A 16858-nucleotide genomic window follows, 5' to 3' on the forward strand; every position below is an offset into this window, starting at 1 on the left:
CAGTGGATGCCAGCGGTCCAAAGCCAAACCAATATCGAGAATCCCGACAGGGACTCCCCTAATGACCAAACCCCCTAACCCAGGCATGTCCAAACTATGGCCCTCCAGCTGTTGTGAAACTACAACTCACATCATGCCTTGCCATAGTTTTGTTATTAGGGAATGCTAAAACTATGGCAAGGCATGCTGGGATGTGTAGTTTCACAACAGCTGGAGGGCCATAGTTTGGACATGCCATCCCTGCAGCCTAACCTAACCCCCCTGCCCCCCATAGCCTAACTCTAAGTTCCCCTCATAGTGCCTAAAACTAAACCCCCCCCACACACACACACACACACTTCACTCGGCATGACCCTAATCACCCTGGCATACTTGCCTTTGGAATGCCAGCTGTTGGGATTCCAACATTGATATCCCTATTCATGTCAAAGTTCAGTAGGTGCCAGGATCTCATCAGATGGCATCCCGAACGCCGGTAATATAAATATATCCCATATTTCAGATCTGCTTGAACTGTAAGCTTGCCCGTTGCAAGCGGCCCACACACCATTACCCAAAATACAGCCCCTCGTGTGAAAGTGTGGAGGTTGCATCTCAGAAACTTCAACAGCTGTTGCCTACTTTAAGGTCAACAAGGATGCCAATCTCAGAAGCATCCTTAATTTTGTCATAAGCAGACTCAAGGGTACCCCCCCCAGAACCATGCATTTCGATGAGAAGTCTTGCTTTCAAGAGGTAGGAATGCTGCGGTTGAGAAATTGGACAGCAGCAGGAGGCAGCCGGCCAAAGGAATGGGTAAGACCACGTCAACAATATCTACCCTGCAGCAATTGTTTCACCTGGGAACATTATGCCGACATCCACTCTTGCGGCTGCATCATCTCTTAGACTAGCTTTACGTGTATTAGAACAATATAAGGTGCTGGCTGTGTAATCATCAGAAACCTCTGTCATTGAATTGTACAAACACTATATTTTAAATAGAAGAATATAAATTTATCCATTTAATGTAGTGATTGTGGGAGAAAAGAAGGAGGATCTGCCGAAGACAAGGCACACCAGACATGTAATGGTTAAAGACTGCAACTGCTGTCTCCTGGGTGAGGAATGCCTTAACCTTGAAAGCTGTGATGTCATTTCTGACACTGATCGGATTCTTGCAGACAACACATGGGCTTAGCTCCTCGTAGAGTCCTTATTCTTTGCTCAAGGGATCTCAAGTGAGACAGGAATATTTAGGCTGCTGTCCTCATGACATAACAAAATCACTTCCCCAAGGGCTCTGGACGGTGAGGGCTGTTGCCATTGTGAATTGGCTGAGAGAGGCTGATGAGACAGTGACCTCCGCTAGATAAAGGGGCTTCTTTCTAAAAATACATCAGTTAATGACTTAAAGTGCCTTGTGTCACCATCTTTTCACTGCTTCAATCAATACTAGATAGAAATGCTAATACAGCTATAGGATTTATTTTCCTGAGTGGATGGGGCCTGAGGTTTTCCAGATGGGGGCGTTTCCACCATTTGAATCTTTGTACTTAAATGTATATCAATAAAAATATAAAATTGCCTTATTGTTAGGGAGACTAGCTGAAAGAGTAGCAATCTCCCCGACTCCATGAAGAGCGTAGCAATCTCCCCGGCTCCATGGAGAGTCTAGCAATCTCCCCGGCTCCCTGGAGAGTCTAGCAATCTTCCAGACTCCATGGAGAGTCTAGCAATCACCCCGGCTTCATAAAGAGTCTAGCAATCTTCCAGACTCCATGAAGAGTCTACAAATCTCCAAGACTCCATGAAGAGTCCAAAAATCTCCAAGACTCCATGAAGAGTCCAAAAATCTCCTAGTAATCTCCCTGACTCCATAAAGACATTAGTAATCTCCCCGACTCCATTAAAAATCTAGCAATCTCCGTGACTCCATGAAGACTCTACGAATATCCCTGAATATTCTAGCAATTTCTCTGATTGCACCTTACCCGAATTATGTAGCTTGTTATAACCTTTGGGAAAAACTCATAGATATATAAAAACGCATGAGCAGAGTGTCATATTTGGGAGCTGGGCGGATACTGTGGGAAAGGGGTTGAAAGATCCCTCTCCAGAGAGAATGTTTCCATAGGGATAAAGCGGTTTACGCATCCGAGGACTGCTACATGGAAGTCAAATTATATTCCTCATTGATAATAATGGGGAATGCAATCTGCACGAACAGTTAAGGTGGCTGCGATGTTCTGCGGCAGTGTATGGCCATCCGATCCCCCATCGCATGCGGTCCTATCATATGCGATGTATCGCATGCAACCCTGTTCCCTGCTGCTGACAAGGGTCCAAGCAGGTTCAACCAAGGACTCCATTCCAACGCGTGCGGGACCGCAATTCAGACCCGATGGGATGTCGAACACATCCGATTTGGAGCAATTTCTCCAACCGATCCATCGAAATCGGGTGAAATCATCCAAAATTGGACCAGAGTATGGGGGCCTTTACACTTGTCAGTACTCTCCTGCAATAGGTGATTAGTACAGTACATAATGGTGATACATTGGGCCTTATTCTGGTTGGAGCGGCCGGGCCGTACGCGCACGTCCCAGGGTTTTTAATGATCTGTGCATGCGTACATTCGCTAATGCGCAGGCGCGAACACTCCACAACGCTTACGGACGGGTCTCTACGTGCGAAAAAACCTATACGCGAGTGTACGGGCATTGGGGGCGGCATAGGGGCGTGATGAGGGGAGCGGCCGAAATAATGAGGGAAAATGGGCGTAAATATGGGCGTACACGGGGGTGTGCACCAAAAATGAGCGGTGCTACTACCGCACGATCGACTAAAGCACCGTTCATTTCGGACACAAAACAGGCGGCCGCCAACCGCCATCTCAAACCACCCCTACAGATACCGCATGCCAGCGTGCGCCTGGGTTTGCTAATTTACGCTGATTACTACCAAACACATACACCTGAATGTAATAACCAATGCTGCTGTCTATTAAGTCCAAACCATGATTTCACTACCTGCAAGCCACACACAGCACTCAAACACATTGGAAGCTTATCTTTCTATACTTCTCTACATTTAAAGGTTTGTTTAATTTAAGGTAAGAATCTTTTTAAGACCTGCTTATATATGCCAAGGTAGGTATTTGTTAAACAGTTATACACATTCACTACGTGCTTTCATAGACTTTACACAGTAGCACACTCAATCTACACAAGTCGACATGTGTCAACGTGTTCACTCTAATACAAACATAGGTTTTGTATTTATGATACAATAACATAAACCACATCTAACACATACAAAGGATGTTTCAGCAATGTTTTAAGCCCATGGCCACTATTTTGCACATTAATTAATTCAATCAATTAATTAATTTTCATAATTATAGTTGAAAGGCAAGATTTGCAGGTCCATATATGTGAAGGGTATGCCAGCGTACACGGACGTACGCTCACTCTCACGAGCGGTGACATAAGCGGAGTTTTCCATTGAAAACAATAGCGACCCGTCCGTGCAAGCTGGCGTACGCTCAGATTTCCGCAAGAAGTCGGCGGGAAGACGGACGAGAGACGTCCGTAAATGGTGGCGTACGCTCAGTTGTACGCCAGTTGTCGGAGTGTAAGGGCTGGGCCGTCCGTGTACGTTGGCGTACGCTTAATTGTACGCCACTCCCCTTTGACGTTGTTTCTGGCCGTACGTATGCGGCTGACTTGTGGGTGGACTTAACCCCAACGGCCGCGTACGGAGAGCGTACGTTGTTTTGGAACGTACGCACGTTTGGCCGCTACGATCAGAATAACCTCCATAATGTCAGAAACTCTAGTTTCAGTGCTAGACAGGGGCACAGTAAAAGAGGAATGGGCCCTGTGTGCAGTCTCAGTGTGGGCCCCCTCCTATCTAGCCAGCCTCTCCATAGACTCTTAGAATAGGTTCACTAGGAGACCAGCCTAGTGCGCATTTGCAAGTCTTCGTGAAAATGGTGCTCAATCCATTTTTCTCTGGATTTTTTTACCGTGGCCCCCACTCCATTTTCCCTGTGATTTGTGTGCTGCTTGGAATTCTGGAGAGGTACAGTAGGTATTCAAGAAATGGGTGCAAGGTGGGTGCTGTGGGCCTGTGTGCACTGGTGCTAAACGATGAACAATAAACGGAGCTAATTTATGGAGTGGAGATGCCAAAGACACAGGAAACAGCCATGGAGTAAACTACAACTATACACAGGATAGGTGCGGAGTAATGAGGTTGGACGCCAGCATTTTATAAACCTTGATCAATACTTAGAAGTAATTTCACATTGAAATTGGAAATGTGGGCTGTGGTGACAGTAAGTGGAGGAGAAGAATTGGACGGTAATGTCAGAGAGGAGACAATTACAGAAAGCCGCCAACACAACACAGGCTAGATGTCTGGTTACCTAGATGTTACTGGGCAGCGTAATGAGTTTTATATTCTTTTTCACTTTACTGGTGATTAATCATCATACTGTACGCTGTATAGGGAACAAAATACGCCCTGTACTGGTCACAGGCAAGCCTGGTGGTGGTCAGAAATAAACCTTGGTGTTGTTTACTCCCTGCAAGTGTATTTCTGTCATTTAAAGATTTGGTGCAAATATGTTGCACTGTATGTGCCGAACTTCTGTCTGTGATTAGAATTGTGTTACACTTCTGGGGCCCTGTGCTGGAAGGTTTGGCGTGGAGGGAGAATATAATAGTGTGCCAAGCGCAGCGAGACACCATGCGAGGGGACGCTGTACGATTAGACGGTGTCGACTATGTCAACATTCAGGACAAAGAAAATTGAACAAACTCATGTCGACCTTTTGACTATGCGAATGAGGCATTTAAATTGTCAATTCTAAGAGGTAAATTTACTAAAGCTTCAAAAAGTGAAAAGAGGTGATGTTGCCCCTAGCAACCGATAAAATTCTCTTGATTATTTCTCTATTGCATCTTAAGGTGCCCATACACGTTACAATTATTGTATACAATATCGCATCTTATGGCATCTCGGTTTTGCGATGAGATGAGATCTAGTACAATACGATTATTGCAATAGTCTCCTAACTGGACTTCCCAAGAACAGACTCTCACCACTGCAATCCATTCTAAATGCTGCTGCTAGGCTGATCTTCCTTGCAAGACGCTCATCGTCTGCTGATCCGCTCTGCCAGTCCCTCCATTGGTTGCCTGTATATTACCGTATTCAATATAAAACACTTCTACTCGCATATAAAGCTATTAACCATACTGTACCAGCATATATCTCTGCACTTATCACACAATATCTCCCATCTCGACCACTCCGCTCTGCACAAGATTTGCGTCTCTCATCTGAGCGGATCACTAGCTCCCATTCACTATTACAGGACTTTCATCGGGCTGCTCCCATACTATGGAATGCCCTTCCATGCACAATTAGACTCTCCGCTAGCCTCCAAACTTTCAAGCGTTCCCTGAAAACTCACCTCTTCAGGCAAGCCTACCATATTTAAGTTCTACACGCATAACCCTCTGAGGCTCTTATGTATTATATAGCTTCCCTTCTGGACTTGTAACTTGTTGGGACTGCTATGCTATTACTGATGCCTGTCCTTGTGTTTCCCTCCTATATCCCTATAGATTGTAAGCTTGCAGCAGGGCCCTCTAACCTCCAAGTCTGTCTGTTACCCAGTTTGTTTTATCACTGTCTACTATTGTAAAGCGCAACGGAATCTGCTGCGCTATATAAGAAACTGCAAATAAATAAATAAATAAATAATAGTACAAAAAGTACTGTATGTGCTGCACAAACTTTTTGTACTAGATCTCATCGCAAAACCGAGATGCAATGAGATGCGATATTGCATACAATAATTGTAACGTGTATGGTCACCTGTAGCAAATGAAATACAGAATCTGAGTGGTTCCTATGGCCAACATCACCTCTTAATTTTTAGAAGCCTTACCCCTTGATTTCCTATTGTGCCCCATTACAGCTCTCTCTAGGGTAGGAACTGAATACCCACTTACTGTTACCCTGCTTGTCCCAGTCATATCTTATTCTGACCTTTTTCTATGTGCTATGTGATCATTCGTTACCATACCCTTGCACTTTTCTATTCCTGTGTACATGTTGTTATGAGGATCATATCTGTACAACGGTCATGCACTGCACAATCTGTGAGGACCAGAAAAATCTGGAACCTTAAATGGGGTTTTCAGTATGACGAACAACAGTAAACAACTATTAAACAATTGTGTGGTGGCTCCAGAGGAAGGGGGGCCACACGCTCTGCCATTTCATACTGACTCACTGGCCCTTTCTGAATTTTGAAATGTGCTGCAACCCCACCCCCTGGATCTACCACTGACTGGGACCCAACATCAGCCCAAGATTACCTAGCCATTGGACATGATCACAAAGCAATCCTATTGTATTTTAATGTATTTATATTTGATGCTGCTCCCATATTTGAATTTTCAACTGTGCTGTGCCTGCAGCTCCTCTGCCAGAGCTTCCATTGATCCAAAGTCCCTCCTGTTTAACATAAATAAATGAAAGATATTATTATAAGGGAATAATGGAAACCACGTGTCTGTCCATGAAACCACAACCTAAGCCCGGATGTTTATATAGGGGCTTCGGCACAAATCCGAGTCTGATGTCTATGCAGAGATGCATCTGATCTCTCTCTCTCTCTCCCCTAAGAGAAATTATTCCTATCTGTGTCCAATTGACTCAGCGAGCTGGGGGCAATGCAGTTTAATCTGCAGTGCACCAAAACGTACGGGTTCTAATTGTGTAATTATACAGCACAGCCTGTCAGTGACAGAGTAAACACAGCGCTTCTGATCCAATTATCGGGATGCGAGTTTGGTCTTTATGGACTGTTTGCTATAGAGAGGAGTTTTTTTTTTTATAAAATTCTTCAGCAGAAAAATCTGTGACTGAATCCATGGCACTGTGCTGGGGGAATGGAGACAGGCGGAGGCTGTAAGCTAGAACATACGGCGAGCTGAGACAGCGACAGCTTCCACATACTGTATGGCTCTGCTGGCAGACTGCAAATGCAGTAGGCTCTGGCTTTAAAGGGCCACTAAATCCACAACGGTAGCTGCTTAATGTAAGCAAATTAATAGTAACATTCACTAAAATTATTGTTGTGGGACTATAAATCCCAGCATTCCCTGCAAACTGAGTCAGGAGGCTGTCTGGGGTTACAACAGAACTGCCCAAAGAGCTTCTTTCCTCTAATCTAAAGTAGAAATGGCCATTGACCATCAATGATTCAATGTCATTGATGGTCTTTGACCAATGACGAATACTTTTGCTATAGATAAGGGAGGACCAGATGTTTTCCTACCATCAATGGGGCACAAGCAACAATTTTTTTTTTTTACAAAAATGCTGGGACTCGGAGTTAAGCCCTGCCCCCTAAACCACACCCCCACTCCCGCTACAGCCCGCCCCAGGCTCTCATTGGCCTAAAGCCTACTGAATTGAAAAGCAGGGGTGACCATCAGTGGGTGGATCCATTGATCGATCATTTGCAGATGGTTTCACTCCAACAAGGTTAACTATTTATGGTACCATCAGTGGTGATCATTGATGGGTTACCTAATCCATCCTAATTCTAATGAATTGAGGACTGTTACTAAACTGACACTTATGATTTATTTGCTTGTTATTAGAAGCCATGTCTGTAGGTGTGTGACATATACTGGACAGAGGATGATAAAAGGGTATATAGTAAGCGTACACAGTCCTAAGCTGGGTGTACACATATACAATCGTCAGCCCATCGTCCAGATATTAGGTGAACGGATGACGACTATAGGGGTGTATACGGTACCGGTGCAGGAGTATAAAGCGGCATATAATGCTGCAGCGGTCTGGAGCCAATGACCTCCCCTGTTGCCTCATGGGGTTACAGGGGGTCATGGCTGGATACATACCGCTCGGCTGAGTACAATCAGCGGGGGATTGAATGGGTGTAGTCTGAGGGGAATCTCAGACTCCAGCACATTCTGCTACATGTAGTTCATCTGACACTTCTAGGCTGTACAACCACTACCACTTGGAAAACATACAAGATGTGATCCCTCTGATGGTAGGCTATTCCACTTACCCACTACCCTTTCTGCATATCTCCCAACTGTCCCAATTTTTGAGGGACAGTATATTATTTTAAGGACTGCAGCAGTGCCCCACAGTTGGGTAGGGGGCAGTTAGGAGTCCCCCTGCCACTCGCTGCTCTGCTTAGCGCATACTCAAAGGGGGGAATTTACTAAGATGGAAGTTCTTTTGAAGTAGGGATGTTGCCCTTAGCAACCAATTAATTATCTTCTAGAAGGTGCCAAATAAATAAGTAGTACAATCTGTCCAGTTGCTATGGGCAACATCCCAGTAAATTCACCCCAAAGTGTCTATTTACAGAAGAGGGGGACAAGGGGCATGGCAGCACCACAAACAGCACTCCCATAGTGCCAAAAATGGGATTTGTGTCGCGTTCGCGACACTATCTGCCAGACCCTGCCTCCTAGATGGGAGACCACACCCTCCTGTCAGATGCCACACCCTTTTTCCAGGACCCAAAATGGAGGTATGCTTTTTGTGAAGTCATTTTTCCTCAGTTTTCTCCTGAACCTATCTCCATCCAGTTTTAGCGTGTGTCCTTGTTTCTTTATATGCCCGTTCCTTTGTGCTATGCATCATTGTGCAGAAGCGTAATACACCAGTTTTCAGACAGACCTTTTGTACCAAGTATACAGATTGCTGATAGAGAAGACGGCTGCTTACAGAGGTGGAATTCTGCATATTGTGACAAGGAATCACATACAATGGATAAGACAAAGTCTTGGTCTTTATTTTGTAGGCGGTACTCTGCATACCAGGTAATTAGCATAAGCAAGAACAGTTACAGCATTGCAGCATACAGGTGTCAAGGCATAGTGCAAACACTTCAAAAAGCTCCAGTGGTCCCTACCAATGCCAACACCCCGGCCTATCACTTGGGCAGCTTTTCCACCATCAGGAGAAATGACCCCCTGCCATGGAAACACTTAAATCAGGAGAGCACAGGTGCTTCTAATCAGCCCAACCCTGATTACATCAGTTTCCCTGCTGCTGCTCTAAAACCTGGACCGGATCCTCCACATTACATTCATGTGTAAAGATGTCGTCTCTGCCGCAATATATTTTGACTTTTCAGCTTTTACTGTGCCCTGTAACCTTTAATGGAAAAGAACATGGCAACTTACCTTATCTTTTAGCTTTTCCATCCAACTCCTCACTGAAAGAGAACAAATAACAATTTGCAATGAATGTAACACTACTATAAACACTGTAGCATTCAGGCTTGTCAGGCATTTACGTAATAAACGATCTTTAGTATCTACTGCAAAACATTAAATGTTAATTGTATAAAACAAATGGGGAACATTAACTTTAATTGCAAAAACAAAAGCTAGCATTGCACGATTTTTTTTAAAAATAAAGTCTCAAACTGTGTTAATTATAATACATCTGTACTAAAATCACATTGTTTAATGAGCTTGATGGTGTACTGCATAAAGCTGTAGTATTTCAAAGTATCTTCCAAAATGACTCAAGATGATGGTGCAACAGTTCTGAGCAGGCAGGAAACTATTCCATAATTTAGTGTCATCCTATAAGTTATACATGAATACAGTTCTGTGTATACAGTAGCGTAAAATTACGGCTTCTCCATAGTGATAGGACCTGGGTTCTGCAGTGTGACTCTCCTGCAGCATCTGGCATCCGTCAGTGCGAAGGAGCAGTCAGTGAAGGCTCTAGTTTCTGGTGATGGGGGCAGAGCAGCATCTCCGGGGATGCTGGGTCCCTCCCCCCCAGGGTGATCACATTCGGACTTCCTGTGAGGACATGCCCTCTAAGTTAGGCCACACCTCCTTTTTGGGCACATGCAAGTGGGATAGAGAGGGCACATGGCCATTGATAAATAGTAATTACTGCTAGTGCATGGACGATAATTTACCAGATTGATAAAAGTTAAAACAGGACACATGTACAAAGACAAATGTACAGTTTCAAACAATTGAAGTTATGATAAAATATATATATTCTCTATAAAAGTTTTAACAGGGCTTTGCATAGTAAATCAACCTGTATATTAAACATTGTGTAGCCCAGTGGCTCTTAACCTCGGTCCTCAGGGACCCCCATCGGAGCACATTTCCCAGGTCACCTCACAGACACACAGGTGCACTAATTGCTCACTAACACATTTAAAAGATCACAAGTGGAGCTAATTATTTCACCTGTGATTCTGTTTGGAGACCTGGAAAATGTGCACCATTGGGGGTCCCTGAGGACCGAGGTTGAGAACCACTGGTGTAGACTGTATCCGGTCAACAGTGTCTAGATCAAAAATTAATAGGTCAACACGTGAAAAATGTCAACATTGACAAAAGATCAATAAAAGCAAAAAGTTGCCATATCCATGGTCGACACAAGAAAAGGTCAACATGAGTTTTTCTAAACCGACGTCCTTACAAATACTGTGCCCAAGTTTTCAAATGTCGACATAGACACAAAAAAACATTTTGCATTTGCCAACCTTTTGTCAATGTCGACCTAGACCTTCTCGATCTATGTCATATGTCGACCTATTGACCAATAGCGGCCGACCTAGACTGTCGACTTAATAATCCCCACCCATGTAAATACACTTTTATTGGGTTGTACATATAAAGCATGCACATAGACAACTGCCACTCTACAAATGACAGCGACCAACCACCTCCCTTTCCTAATTACCATAAATAAGCTGAAGGCGTTGAATAATCACCATATGCAAATCACAGCGCTTACGGCAGTGCCAGCTATAGACACATACACACACATCATGCGAACAGATCTACTTATTGTACATTTATTGGGTTTCAATTGCAATGTCATGAAAGGCTCCAGGGTAGTACGGCTGATGTCTCCTACTGTGACACGCTTCATCGTTCCACTAAAGACATGATTATGTTACATTGCCCTCATTGTGATACAGCGACAGTGTCTTTAGCCGCCACCAGGCATCCTGGCTTCCTCTTTTGAAGAAATATTAGAGTTATGTTAATATTTAATATTGCAGAGATGTTCTTTTTGTTAATACGATCCCCAGGCTGCTGAAGGCCTTAAATAAGCCTGTGATATATCCCTCGCTGCAGAATAATGGTCCCTTTTGTAAACCAAGAAATTATGTTCCATAACAATTAGCAGCAGTTGTCCAATTGTTAAAAACAAATTGCTTATGAGGTTGGTTGGTTATGGGTCTATTTTGGTCTTGTACATAATTCCGTATGCGGTTAAAAATAACGGTTGGCTCAGGGGGACAGACAGTATGACCAGGACAATATCAGTATATATAGTATAGTATATATAAGTACAATAAGGTATCCTTTCCTGCCCAGCAATAAAGCAAACATTGATAACGGGCAATATTTCTCATTGTGTTTTCTATTTTTGCATTGTGATTGCAGTAATAAGAATTATTCAAGGCAAACTGAAGGTGCCCATACACTAGTGCGATTTGGCCCGATTCCAAAGTTACGGGACGATAAATCGGACTAAATCGCATGCGTTTGACAGCACATCAGATCCTACGCTACAGATTGAACCTGCTAGTGTTCCCTCTAAGCTTCTTTTGCAGGGTGCCGCACTCTACCCGTTTTTAATGCCTCAAAACGCACCCTGCCCTTTGTGCGCCCTTACGTTGCCCTCCACATCGCTAACATGCTGTTGATAATTTTTGGTGCCTGCCATCATGTGTAATGGGTATTGCAGTGTATACTATCATTTGTAATGGGCATTATGGTGTGTGGTATAATGTGTAAGAGGAATTACAGTGTGTGCCATAATGTCATTACGACAGAATATGTAATGGGCATAGCAGAGTATGACTGTTTAATGGGCGTATTCCTAGTGCAGTGTGCAATTTTTATAGATTTTTTTGTCTAATTTACATTTCTAATAGAAAATGCGCCCTCCCGATTGAAAAAAGGGCCCTGCCTGGTGGTCAGCACCCTGCCCAAAAAAAACCCCCTAGAGTTAACCTGCTGCACATAAATTCTATCGGCTCAGACTCATCAGCGGCACATCGCTGGTGATTTTTAGCACCTGCGATGTAATGGTTCAAATGCCAGTGCCAGAAGAATTTGAAAAAACACTGTTAAAAAAAGTCTTTACATGCGATAAATTCCATGCGATTTATTGCATGTAAAAATGGTACATAAAGTGGCAAATCATAAGTAATCCCTTCCGGGGAGCTGCCATGGGAGTTCAAGTGGAATTTGGTCCAACTTGTCCTTAGGACACGTCAGACTAGAGTAGCACCTGCCAGAGTAAAATACCGCCCCATTCGTGTCTGCTAATGGATGGATGATCGCCAGCCTGCTGCAAATCCATTCGCAAAACACTCGCCATCAAATTATTTTCCCAGTCTGTGCAAGTGTGCGTACTGTAACGCTGACCCTTCCACAACTCTGCTACAAAGAGTCAGGAACGGAGGACAAATAGCAAACAGCAGGAACCCAGCCAGAAGTCGGGAACGGAGGACAAACAGCAAACAGCAGGAACCCAGTCAGAGTAGTCGGGAACGGAGGACAAATAGCAAACAGCAGGAACCCAGTCAGAGTAGTCGGGAACGGAGGACAAATAGCAAACAGCAGGAACCCAGCCAGAAGTCGGGAACGGAGGACAAACAGCAAACAGCAGGAACCCAGTCAGAGTAGTCGGGAACGGAGGACAAATAGCAAACAGCAGGAACCCAGCCAGAGAAGTCGGGAACGGAGGACAAATAGCAAACAGCAGGAACCCAGCCAGAGAAGTCGGGAACGGGGGACAAATAGCAAACAGCAGGAACCCAGTCAGAGTAGTCAGGAACGGGGGACAAATAGCAAACAGCAGGAACCCAGCCAGAGAAGTCGGGAACGGAGGACAAATAGCAAACAGCAGGAACCCAGCCAGAGAAGTCGGGAACGGAGGACAAATAGCAAACAGCAGGAACCCAGCCAGAGAATTCGGGAACGGGTTGTATATAGCAGACAACAGGAACACAGCCAGAGAAGTCAGGAGTGGAGCACAAACAGAAAAGAGTAGGAAAACATAGCCAGAGCATTAAAGAACGGACCACAAGTAGCAAAAGGTAAAGTATGTCGACCCTTTTTAGGTGCCGACCTAGTCACTGTCGACCGGTGGCTTGGGGGAGGGGCGCATTGTCTCTGCAGATTCCAATGGGTCTGGCTGTCCGTATAGCATCTGTTAAAAATGTCCCTCCAAAAATGGCCACGGCCTTGAAGGAGAAAGATGCTAAAGGTCCTAGTGGACAGATGGATAGATGATAGAGGTCCTACAGGGTAGCATACAGATGGAGCCGGACTCATCCTTGGCCGGCGCTCGCCAGATCCCTTTCACTGGCGAGCTCCGGCGATAGAGACTTGAACGCGCCAGATCCCTTTCACTGGCGAGCTCCGGCGATAGAGACTTGAACGCGCCAGATCCCTTTCACTGGCGAGCTCCGGCGATAGAGACTTGAACGCACGTGCATCTCACCCGCACGCACGTCCCAGTATCACGGCGGCTGTGCAGCATCTCCCTGCCCTTCTCCGCTTCAGGGAGATGCTACCCAGCCCTGGGGGGGGGGGGGGGTCGGGCGGCCCGATGGCGACGGCATGGGAAGCAGCGGGGACCCCCGCCAAGCTCCGTTGCCACGGGGTGTGTGAGCGTCTCGTGCGCACGCGCCACTGGTGGTAGTCGACCGCTGGCGGGGGATGGCGGTAGAATCCCCATCCCCTGCAAGGATGAGCAGGGCTACATCTGTATATCGCTACCCAGAAGTTACAGATTCAGATTGCCCCTGGAATATATTGCCTCTGGCAATGAGCATGTTACTCCCTGGGAATAAGCATGTAATCCCCTGACAACGGGCAAAATTTGTAGCTATACCACTGCTGTCGACCATTAGTTGCCCTAGACATGGCCTATCCATTGACTGCATTCCGTGCAATAATCCTCACACCGCTAGATCTTTGCAGAGGAATCTGCTGCACGGTCTGAGTTTCAGAGCCCTATTGTTACTGAATACGTGTGAATAAGAAGCACAGACAACCTACAGATCCGCACAGCACCAGAATGGGAATTAGACATATTTTGTAGTCCCTTTATGGGCAGATGGAAGGTGTCATTCTAACAGGTCCTAGAACGTACAAATACTTGAAAATCATTATTTTTCTTTTGTTGTGGGATTATTTCCTCTGATATATCCTCAGGAGAACCCAGGCTGACAAAAGAAGGAAAAATGGATGGACTGATGAATGAACGAAGTGGGTTCGGATGGTTTCTCAGTTGCAAAATGAAACATTAAGATAAGGGAAGCATTATTCTGAGCCATTTACTAAAGAAAGCCAATATATTGAGCAACACAGTGATATACAATACCCAGCATACAGCAATCATAAAATACAGAGACACAAGTGCCAAGTGCCCTTATGCAGATTTATATACAGAAATAAGAATACAGATAAAGCACAGAAAACGATGCCAACACGCATAAATCAGTGTTCTTGGTAGCGAAAAAGAACCTTAAATCACAAAATGCATTTTAAATAAAATAAATGAAAAGGCGGTAGTGAGAAAAGGGCAGGAGAAAAGGTGGCGATATGTTCGCAGCCTAGAGAACGTGTAACTGCAACCCACCGCCCAAACGACTGTCCGCCCCTTCCGCTGTGCGAAACCCCCGAATTTGCATGCAAGTGGATGTGTATGCCACACTTTTCTATTCTCAATTCCACGCCGACGTGGATAGTGGGGGTATGAAAAGATCGGAGGACGCGGGCTCGCTGCGCTCGCCACGCTTCGGGTTCAAGTACCGATTTTTTTTCCCTGTTGGCAAATTTTATTTCCGACGGAGATGGCAAATGGATTTGTAAGTCGATGCCAGTTAGCAATCCATTCGCAATTCATAAGCAGATTTTTTTCTGTCTCGGTGGCGTCCATCTTCTCAAAGTCATCTGCAATGGTGCGATAACACTTGAGATCCGGGATAAGTTCGTGATCCCATCTATTATCGCGGAGACAATGAATGCTTATAGCAGATCCCAATAACTGCCACGTATAAGGCTAATTGGATAGCCATTGGGCAATGTTGCAGTGCACGGCTAGGATTATTTTTAGTGCAACAGGCGGGCCCAGGATCACTTCCCATGTTGCTTTCATCATTCTTGCTTTGTTGTAATATTTGCTTCAGAATGGAACATTTCTTTACAACGCCTGCTAATATGTTATTACAGATAGGAGTTTCTTGATTAAATGTATTGATTTAATCTATAACTGATATGAAGATTACGGTGTGGTTCTGTTGACGGTTAAAGGACGAGTCAATGCAACCGCTGAAGTGTATCAGGCTGCCTAATGTATCTCAGCAGGGAAGGGACATGGAGTGCAAGGAGAGATTAATGTGTATCCCTCCGCCTCCACCATCAATAAGCAAGTGCAGTAATGGTGCGGTGCTAAAATGCGTCTTTCTCTGTTAGGATCAGTAGGGAAAGTACTGGTTGGGGCCATGCTTCGTCAGCTGCTTATCGGAGCAGAATTCTAGCTATGGTGCCACGATAAACTACACCAAAACCATTAATAGCCAATAGCTTTTCAGCAATTTGTTGATAAATAGGCTCCTTTATTCCTATTGATGATGGAAGACAGAGGTATACAGTAGTTGCCAACTGACTCTTATATCCAGGCGCATTCTTAAAGACTTTTAAAACGTTATCCTTTGAATTAATTGTCCCTGCAAAGGTTTCATTATTGTGGCTACAATCAGCACAATTACATTTCTGTTACCGTCGTCCGGATTTGTCTCCCAGCAACATACGAGGATCAAATATTGACAATTACTGTGCATATTTTTCTGTATAAAAGTGTTGGTGCACATCTGCATGAACATCCATATTAATGCACATATTTGTAACGTTTGCATGAACTCACATATGTTTGATGTACCAACACACTTCTATTTGGCTACTGTGTTTCCTTTTAAGCAGCTATATTCTGCGTAGCGGTAGAATGGCTGCCTCTGAAATGTCACTGAATTGGATTGAAGCATCTAGGTTTATTTTCTATATCTGCTCACAATATTGTGCTGGACACAATTTCCACACGGTATTGTGTTACATGGAGCTTAGCTTTGAGCCCTGAGAACAAAAAGGGCTTTATATAAAGGAAAGGCTGATTGTGTTTGTCCCCATGAATGCCAGTTGGATAAGAGAGTCTCTCCATTTCCAATTCCATATTTTGGCCTTCGATAACCCCCAAGTGTATTCTGCATAAATGTCCAATCTTCGCAATAACTTACAGCCAAAAATGTATTTTGCTTCAGGTCTTAAAGCAATTATATTCAGACACAATTCTATATATACTGTACGTTAAAGAAAATAGTTTTTTTAAATTTTTTATATCGGTTATAGCAGCGATGCCTGCTGGGGTGGACTGGGAACCTGAGTTGGCCCTGGAAGTGATCAAATGTAGGCTGGACCAAACCAATACATCATTGAGGTTGGCAATCAGTTATCCCTAGTCACAATACAATACAGATGGCATCCCGGCGACATTCATACAATATAGAGATATCCTCATAATCTGCCATATAGTATAATGAGCATCATTAACGCATGATATTCAATCAGAGTGACTAATATTTTAAAATAGAGCATCCTAGTGATTGATATGCAATACATTGTGCATCCCAGTGACTGTACAATACAATACAATACATGTGCCTTGGAGAAGTCACATACACATTCCCACCAACATCTATAATTGGAAGGGTGGTTAGTTTAGAGCAGGGGTGGGCAAT

The 16858-nt window shown here is 44.4% G+C and overlaps 1 protein-coding gene across 5 annotated transcripts in view; it reads right to left on the bottom strand.

Moving 5' to 3' along the window:
* The window catches only part of ARMH4 (armadillo like helical domain containing 4), a 133014-nt gene that overhangs the window by 10772 nt on the left and 105384 nt on the right, over positions 1-16858 (bottom strand). For all 5 annotated transcript variants that reach the window (XM_083167008.1, XM_083167007.1, XM_083167009.1 and 2 more), the window contains one exon: positions 9240-9271. In XM_083167008.1, the coding sequence (XP_083023134.1) occupies positions 9240-9271 (32 nt within the window). The remainder of the gene's footprint in view (positions 1-9239; positions 9272-16858) is intronic.

This window comes from Crinia signifera, chromosome 12 (assembly GCF_055691185.1).
Source record: "Crinia signifera chromosome 12, ASM5569118v1, whole genome shotgun sequence".
Lineage (NCBI taxonomy): Eukaryota > Metazoa > Chordata > Amphibia > Anura > Myobatrachidae > Crinia > Crinia signifera.